Source organism: Achroia grisella, unplaced genomic scaffold (assembly GCF_030625045.1).
Source record: "Achroia grisella isolate CSIRO2021 unplaced genomic scaffold, CSIRO_AGI_Agris_v1 utg1920, whole genome shotgun sequence".
In the NCBI taxonomy this organism is placed as follows: domain Eukaryota; kingdom Metazoa; phylum Arthropoda; class Insecta; order Lepidoptera; family Pyralidae; genus Achroia; species Achroia grisella.
The window spans coordinates 1,292,948-1,302,869 of record NW_026712695.1 but is presented as its reverse complement, the minus strand read 5'-3'; the positions used below and the strand labels follow the sequence as shown (position 1 = coordinate 1,302,869).

The window sequence follows — 9,922 nt, the reverse complement described above, 5'->3', positions numbered from 1 at the left end:
TGGTTTCTCTGAATGTAGTCTGTATTGCATGACAACTTGACATATGACAGTGATATTTGTCTAGGCTAACGTCATTAGGATCCGAATATTTTTTGTATGAAACCGTGATACAAATGGTTTTTGAACGAGGCGTATTTGCAAGTTATATTTACTGTTTGCTTATGTTTATTTTGTAGGTTTATGTCGTATTTGTAGAATATGTGCAAGCCCGTCTCAGATCAATTGTTGTGTAAAATTCTGAAAGCTCTTTAGACACATTACAGGCAACAGCCTTCAGTTCAATTTTCATTAGGTCTATCCCAACTATGTAATATTATGTTATCTGTGATCCCAACATTTCTAAACAAAGTATGATGTATGAAGTATAATGGCATCATTGGCGTTCGGTTGACTTACTTGCCTTTGCTGTCAGTAGTTTTTTTCTTTTTTATGGCTTGGCACTATTCAATAGTTTTAGATTCTGTGATCAATTTACTTAAAAAAAAGTACGCCGTCTATTCTGGATTTTTAACTGACATCAAATAAAGGAGAAATGTTGTAAATGAAAGAATTCCATGCCTTCATATATCTAAGGCTATTAAATTATACTATACGGATTATACTTGGACATTTCGTTTATTTATTTAGCAAATTACATATTACACGATATAGTTACATTAAACATGCCACTGAAACCTCTTGCTCTTGCTCGTGTTTCTGTGGCATCCATTCCTGCATTCCTCCAATCTTAACTGTACAATAAGACAATAACAGAAGTACTTATAACTAATTACCAAAAAAATATGTAGAAAGCTTAGACACTATGTGATTTCAATTTGTATCCTATGTAACAATAATATGGAGATGCTGTAACCAACTATATAATTGATATAGAAAGATAAATATTCTTTATTCAAATAAATACTTTTCTTTTCTTTTCATACATGTATGTATGACTATTCTATTTAACACTATTCTATGACATTTTCTAGGTTTGCTGGAAGAAATCTCTTTAGAGATGAGCTCGCCCTTGTACATTTATTCTATATAATTTAATTTACTATGTGTGTGTGCACAATAAAGAAATACAAGCACTTTTGAATAGTTATATATATTTATTCATAACATTTGTTAACTCGAGACTTTGTTACGGGAGAACGTAGAAATTATAAATACCTACACAGTTCTGTACAGTACAAACGTTTTCTAGAATGACTATTTTAATCTAATAAATCGACTGCCAACTTCCAACTATCATCTGATGATGAATGATAATATTGTAATAAATTGTTTGTTTTATAGTATCTATTAAATTAATTATTAGGATTGGTGGCATCTTATTATCTCTATCAAACCCCTACGGTTTCCTTTGTCTAAAAAAGCTTTACATTGTAGTTTCTTAAATTAATTATAGGTAGGTATACATTTTTATTGAATACACAAGATGAATACTATAATTTGTGACCTACATAAGTTAATAATTTTAATAGTGTGTGATTTGTAATAATCAAAAAATATCTATGATTTATTTATCCAACTGTATTTAGTATTAAATATCCATGTATCTAATACTATAATTTGGTACCTGCATAAGGTAACAACTTTAGTAGGTACTATCTTGTCCACGGTTTTTAGAACCCTAGGAACTTTGATTCGAGAGACCGCGGTCCGTAGACCCGAGGGGATTGTGTTTTGATGCGCCTTTTTCCACCCTTTTGGTACGACATTCACTTTTCATACTTTTCAACTCAATTTTCAATTGCGTGAATTACTTTAGATTTTATATAGGTAAATATGATTAATCAAAATATCATTTAACAGTGGTTATAGTTCCATAATAATCGGCTGAATTATGTTAAGTTTACATAGCAATGAATGGTTCGATTTCTTATATAGGCAGTATTATTGAATACGATTCCCACTTGAATGGTTTCGTATTTACTTCATTTTTTTTTAATCGATTATTTTATACTGAATGTATATTGTAGGTACAATATGTTTCTACTTAACTAATTCAACCTTTTTTTTCATAACGTTTTTTATAATGTTAAATATCAAGATCTGTATTTAAAGAAACTACTACACTCTTAGTTGATCGACCTAGGAAACTCATTCTCTTAACAAATTGTGGCTCACGATACCATGACGGTGGACTGACTACGTCTTGTTCAAAGCTTTTCATACTTACATTTGATTGTGTTCGTTCATTTTTTGATATTTTTGATGATATTGTCTTCACTCTATCTTTATTAATTTGTGTTATTTCTTGACCTCTAAGTGGTATGTCTTTCATCTCTATAATTTCAATGTCGGCATCAATTGACTCTTTGCTGATTCTATGAATTTTGGTAGTGTCCGTAGAGTAGTCTCTAGTTTTTATCGTCCCTCCACCTCCCGATTTATTACGGTAAATTAGTTTTTTAAATTCCTTACGGAAATTCGGGTGTGTTATTATATAAATGAATGGATTTATACAAGCGGCAGATTTACAGAACAATGCGGGAATCATTGAAGTTAATGGAGTTATAAGATCTTTTCTTCCAAATATGCCTATAAGCGCTATTATGGCATATGGAGTCCATGATATGAAAAATAAGAGTATGACAGCCATAACTAAAAGAGCTAGTTTAATTTCTACTTTACGTTTAATTCGCTCTTTGACGTGTCTTGTAGAGAGCCTTTGTTCTTGATTTTTCATAACAATATTTCTGTTACTAGCAACTACATGAAAAATGCTAATGTAACAATATGATATCAGGCTGAGAGGTGCAACCCAGGCGGCACAAAAGAATATAAATATAAAGACACGTGGTAAGTGCTCCTCTGTAAGGTAGTCGAAACTGCAACTTGTTAGATAACCTTCGGGAACATAGTGTCCGTATCCGAAGTCGAAAACAGGTATCGAAGCAAATATTGCGGAATAGATCCAAGAGCTGACAGCCATCAACCGCGCTCTTAACACGGTCAAGGCCCGGAGGGGTTCTAGCGGTCGGACGACGGCCCAGTAGCGATCCAGTGCGATGGCTGACAATGTTGCTATGGAGGTGGTTCCAGTCAAGCCGCCGACAAATCCATAAATTATACAACCTGGGAAAATAATTTGGAAGTATTAATTGTGTGTGTAAGTAATATTCCTAGCTAAATACTGCCGTTTATTGTTATATATTAACATATTTCCTAGTAAGTAGTGTAAAAACGGATCAGTTATATATATAAATTATGATTTTGTAATTACCCGATTTACCCAAGGCTGGACCAAGATTAAATGAATTGAATATGAAGATAGGAGTTTTGGCAAGCATCAAAAAGTCACTGAGAGCGAGGTTAGCTACTAGTATGTTTCCGGGTGTGCGTAGTGATCGGCATCTGTAAAATAACAAAAATTAAAGCCAAGTTGTAGAAACTTACGATGAGACTAAGAAACAATAATATCAAGGAAGGTAAATTCAGGGGATAATGTTTCAAGAACAACTATAGGTACCTATTAGTTAATCACATATTAAGTATCAATTCACTAGTAATAATACAAAAAAAACTTTGGAAAACATAGGTATAGTAAGATCTAACTAAAATCTATCAGATAGATACAGCATAGTTTCATTAATTATCCCATCATTGTTATCACGGAAAGGAGGATAAACTTCAGCAATGCACGATGACGCAGAAAACAGATAAATGAAAAGATAATTATAATTCTAAATACAAAGGGACGTAATCGTGTAGTTACAATGTTGGAGCTCAAGGTTTAGGTGGGCAGGTACTTACTTTATCGTAACTACAGATGTATATTAAATTGATATTGAATTTCTTATGCCGTCACTAGTCTAATTATTTAATATTTAAATATACCTAACTGGTATTTATATATTGACACAGGTGTCTTTTAACGACGTATTTTGATTATTATAATTTAGTTGTAATTTAATTGCGCACCTTTCCTCTTGGTCTTAACTGGAACTAAAAATGGAAAATAAAATAATAATATATTTGTTGTATTTTTCTATTTGTGTTGTAACACTTAATGCAGACGAAGATTTAAGTGAATATTTATTGAATAAGCAGGCCATTTCATTAATCACGGGTGATAATGATTCAGGCGCAAGTAAATCTAATAAAAATAACAACACAGGTAGGTACCTACTTACGTATAGGTGGTACTAGACATAATTATTTAATTGCTTATAATTATCACTTTAAATACATATACTTATATACACATATACACATATACGGGGACGGCGATATATATATATATATATATCGCAGTTCCCGTAGAACACTATGGAAATTCTATTAACATTGTAAATGCAAAAGTTTTAATAATTAATGAATGTTTTTACTTTTTAAAACAAAGACTACTGCGCGGAATATTCAAAAAAATAGTAAAGGACTTAGATAAATGCTCTAGATATAGAGTAAATAACATAGGTTACTTTTTACCAAAATATACACGGGATATGCAGGGGTTATAACTAGTAATTAAATAATTATGCTCATCACTATAAAGTACTGTGTGCAAATAGAGTTATATAAATATCAGTAATAATAATAATGGATATCTTAAAAACGGATCTAAGTATTTGGGTAATACCTTAAAAGTTTTTTTTACAGAAGATGGAACTAAAAAGAGTTATCTAAAGTGTTCCAAATATATTGGAAGTTTATTAGCATGCATATTGATAAATAAAGACTATTCTACTGGATGGAAGGTAGATATTGGTAACGTAGAGATTCCCAACACACCGCCGAAGAAATTTGATAATGAACAAGCACGGAATACAATTCCTGGTGCTATAGGGGACTGGATTGAAAATATTTTCAAAATTATATTGTCATAATGTCTTACTTCCACGATCCTTAAAATATGTGTTTATTATTGTCTATAAACTCTTGCTTACGGGAAAGTATAATGTTATTAATATATGACTAAAAATAAATTAAATTATATATTTTTATAATGTAGAGGTATACATCCTCAATAAATATATATTTTTACCTTATTGAAAATAAAAATATGCCTAATATCGAATAATATTCTTTTATTTTCTTATTCAACACCCCGAAGGGCGCTGACACCGCGCCGTGACGTATCCGAGCAATGACTAATTTAACTAAGGGAAATTTGTTTGGTCCATTGCGCCCGCCTATATATCCACTTGCCCATTTTCTACGTTTGCAAAGCTGATAATTGATTCAATTAATTAAAGATTATTAAGTTATGTAAAAATTTATTTTATTTTGTAGGTTTAGGCATTTAGTTAAAATATGTATAACACAAAGATATGATACTTTCATAATTAGATGTCGAGACAAGATATAGAGCTAAACGTTTTCAGTGCTCGCCTGTCTCTGGGGTACGTCCGGTTGACTACCTTTTAATCTATTGTCTTAACATCATCCCTCCGATTGGTATCCTATCCCATTCAAATGGGCAACGAAATTACGATGGCTTCAGTCTAGGTTCGAATCCATAGAGATACCATCAAAATAAAGGTGTATTTATCAGGCACTGAAAGAATGTTCCTTCCACCTCTAGGTGAAAAAATAATAAAGAAATAGCTGCATTGTATTTCCACTTCTGTTATCCGCCTTTTGTAACGATCCATCTCGTCCTGTTTTCGATAATAAATATTTTTGTTTGTTTGTTACTTTGGAAAGTAGGTCAAAGGTTAGATAGGTATTTATTCCCTCAAAAAAGTTAGTAAGTAAAGTAACTTAGTACTTAATTATACGTATAAAAGCACTGCAGGTAATCAACTATTGGGAAATTATAAGGTTACAAGTATTGATAATATCTACTATAAGAATCTCTAATATATCTACAAAGAATTTTAATATATGTAAGTATGATTTTGATAATGTAAGTATAAGATTTTGATAATATTAATTATAATTATAACCAACTAGCTGTACCCGCGACTTCGTCCGCGTAAAATAGTGACCTTGAGCAAATAATAAAATATATATATTAATAATCTAACCCAATAAAAAAGTTTCATCGTTCTAGCTTCAAAAATGAATTTCCATACATAATTCCATACAATTCAATCAACAGCCAAAAACTAAGTTTTAAACTACTATCTTTAAAATGAAGATACTTCCATACATACCATACATACATTACATCTCCCCTTTCAACCCCTTATAACCCTTTTTCTTGTTTTTTTTAATGCTACTTATATTAGTGTCATCATGTACCAATGATAAGATGTCGCTATAATGTAACCATTTATGGCTGAGTCCTGTGGCGGTAGGTACTGATATTTTCTCAACAGCCTAAAAAATGGGTTTCAAGTTTCTAGCTTTAAAAAATGACAATACATGCATACAACATTTTAACTCCCCTTTTGACCCTTACAACCCATTTTCGTTAATTATATTTAATCAATACGCAAAAAAATAAGATTTTAGCTTAAACTTTAAAAAAATTCTTCTTTCAGTCTCTTATAACCCTTTTTAGCATTAAAAAGTAACCTATGTCCTATCTCAAGATCTAGACTTTTAATTTCATTTAAATCAGTTCAGAAGTTTTGGCTTTTAAGACAGACAGACAGAGTCACTTTCACTTTCATAATATTAGTAAGGTATTTATTAAATAAACTGACCCAAAAAAGCGTAAGAAAAAAGCTTCATCGTTCTAGCTTCAAATATGACGAATTTCCATAAAAACTTTTATCTGCTATTTTGTTTTACCCCTTGAATGGTGACAATGTGATATTTACAAATTTAAATGTCATATTTATTTATATTTAATAAACAGTTTAAACATTTCTTTAAATTCTTTTGAAAATTGGTGGTCCAGTTGGCCAATAACATAATAAAATTTTGTTAAATCAAAATAATAGATGTGATATTCTAAATTGCAAACTATCCCTCTACTTGCGCGAACCATATCTCTGACTCTACTGGCCAGAATGGAGAAACGCGTATTCCGAACCTGAATAGCTCGGATGGAACGGTAGATGTTGTTTCTTCCAAGGAAATGTTGTTCATACGTATTGACAACATTTTTAATATTATATGTTGTTTTATTCTTCAAAAATATTAATAATATGTTCTTACGCTCTTGTCCAAGAGCAGGGTCATCAGATATAGGCTATACCAGGATTATATTTATGTATTTATAAAATAAAATTGCAGAGCAAACGTTTATTCATTTAAATTCATAAGGAGACAACGGATTGACAATAATCAGTTGCGCGCGCAACATCGCCTGCGCGCTGCTTATACAAATGACATATATGTTTATTTATGACATATGAGCGTTAATAAGTCGCATACCTAGTACAATACTGGTGTAATTCAGAAATTAAAAATTTTTGAAAATAGACTTAATAACACAATTATAAAGTAGACTTTCCAAAATATCAAATTTTTTAGTTAAGCCATTATTATAATAAGTGTGTATTCAACCGCATAAAGATAACCTTGCATTACCATTTTCAACCCCTTACAACCCTTTTTTCGCATTAAAAAGTAGCCTATGTTCTTCCTCGGCGTCTAGACTATATGGGTACCAAATTTCATTTAAATCAGTTCAGTAGTTTTGGCGTGAAAGCGAGACAGACAGACAGACAGACAGACAGACAGAGTTACTTTCGCATTTATAATATTAGTAAGGATAATTTATTTGTAGTCTTGTAACAATGTATCTCACATTGTTGCCTATTTTTTTAATGTATCTAATTGGAATGGTAAACAAGCTAACGGTCCACCTGATAGTAAGCGGCAACTGTCACCTATATACCACATGAACAGCACTACGGGCAACACGTTATCATGTGGTTGGTCACCACTCCTGGTTCCAGAGGACTACAAAGTTATGTCTCGTATCCTCTAATTTCACTGCATAATCTGCGCCTAAATATAACACAGTTTACAAAGCAAATTCTTTGACGTCTGAAGTAGGTGAAATCACAGATAACATAATATTACATAGTAAAACGCACAAAACTTTATACAGTCTACCTATCGTAAAATATTAATATTGAATTGCAATTAATATGTATTAATTAGACAGCAAACTGTAAAATTTTGTGTAAATTTTATATACCATCATGAATATTATGTGTACGTACGTAATGTAGGTACTCATAAATTGTATGAATATCGAAATATATAGTACTTTAACGTTTAATATTTATTTTCGTAGATTGCCTTCTCCTTATTTGTTCAAAGTAGATACTTAGAATAAATACACAAATCTGCTTAATAAATATTGTCATAACAAAGTAAATAAGTAATTAGGGTAAAACTCGGATAGATGCGCCACTTTTTGAAATTGCCTCCTAATTCTTTAAATATTACTTTTTATTTTATTTAGTTCTATGTAACTATAATAGTTTAATTATTTATGTTGAATTACTATTTGTTTTTTTTACCTATCAATTACAGATTATGCAGAATTTAGCTTTTTGTGGAACCCTGTTTTTGAGGATCATCTATCCTCCTGTACCTCGAAAATTCAGGGCAACTAAGGATAGGTAAGATAAGAATCACAAAGGATTGTGATAGGGACAGATGTCCAAGTATTTTTTAAAAAAAGTAAAATTAAAAGAACTACCATTTACATCTAGATGCACACTTAATGCGCCAATATATTGACGTAATAGAAAATATAAAAGAATTTATACCTACTATTTTTAAAGCTACACAACGGCAAATATTAACCTTTATATCTTTTACGTATTTCTGAAGTCCGCGGCGAAGATGATTACATGCACAAGTGAAATACATCCTCATTGAACAACAGTCCGTGGATAATGAAGATGCGGGGTCACTTTGGCTTCTACATATATTATTAACACTTAGTCACGAGTTTCGTAAGTATGGTTTTTTGAAAATGAGGCACCTTTCCCAATGCGGCATCTATCCGCGTTTTACCCTACTTATATATAATAAACAATTACATTCAAATACATTTAACTACAATACTATTTTGAATTAACTAGAAAAGCGTTATCGTATTCATCAGGAATTATACACGATATACTTAATAGCTATAACCTATGATATATTATAGGGTAAGGTGTACTAAATTATTTAGATTTATTAAGCTTCTCGAATGTTCTAAATAATAAACATATAAAATAATACTTACTTGAAATACATAAATAAAACAATAACATTTCCCCAACAGCCAAAAGTGGAGAATATCAGATAAAAACTTCCCAATGTCATCTGTAAGGATTGTGAAGGTGGCGGAAAGTGTAACCAATGTTCATTAATCATATCTAGGAAATCGTCTGAAAAAAATCCATACTTTCCCCATTTCTCTACCGGCCAAGTTCGTTTAAAATTAGCAATCACTAATCCATGCTTGTCCATATTCGTTACATTCATATTACCAGCGTCAGGAATGTTTTTAATTTTATCCACCATTGCTATTCGATGTTCCAGTATTATATTTATGTCATTATCTCTTTTCAATCGATGACTCAACGCATAGTATTCGGTACTTGGGTGTAATATATTAAATGGTTTTAAATAGTCGGAATTTATATCCCATAATTTATTCGAAGTCGAAATTTGAGCCATTAAATTCTGGCCACATAAGATGTTCATGACATGTAATAACAAACAAAACAAAATTTTAATGTCCATTTCTTATAAAAAAGTATAATGATAGACGTCTTTTCAGTACGAAATCTTGGGAAATTTTATATGAAATAATGATAATACTTTCGTGTTCAGCGTTCCCAACGAATAAGGAATTATGGGTACCGACCCTAGGGACCGATTCGCGGCTAATATATAACTTGATTAAAGAATGGCTTTTAACAAAATCTATGTATTTTATCATAATAATTCTATGAAATTGATTCATAGATCATATTAAATGGATTGGTAGATCTTCAGTGGTCTAGTGGTTAAGCGTACCGCTATACTTCCGATTATCGCGGATTCAATTCCTAGCATTGTACCCTACAAACATTTCTATAAT

General features: G+C 31.2%; 2 protein-coding genes across 2 annotated transcripts; one reads left to right on the top strand and one right to left on the bottom strand.

Moving 5' to 3' along the window:
• Positions 1–2,026: 2,026 nt before the first annotated feature.
• On the bottom strand, positions 2,027–9,582 carry LOC131841809 (opsin, ultraviolet-sensitive-like). Its single transcript, XM_059190140.1, has 3 exons — positions 9,080–9,582; positions 3,215–3,345; positions 2,027–3,066 (listed from the first exon to the last, which is right to left on the bottom strand). The coding sequence occupies exons 1-3, from the start codon at positions 9,580–9,582 to the stop codon at positions 2,027–2,029; spliced, it is 1,674 nt and encodes a 557-aa protein (XP_059046123.1).
• On the top strand, positions 3,840–4,921 carry LOC131841812 (uncharacterized). The gene is made up of 2 exons (XM_059190147.1): positions 3,840–4,108; positions 4,591–4,921. The coding sequence occupies exons 1-2, from the start codon at positions 3,943–3,945 to the stop codon at positions 4,815–4,817; spliced, it is 393 nt and encodes a 130-aa protein (XP_059046130.1). The 5' UTR covers positions 3,840–3,942; the 3' UTR covers positions 4,818–4,921.
• Positions 9,583–9,922: the final 340 nt, after the last annotated feature.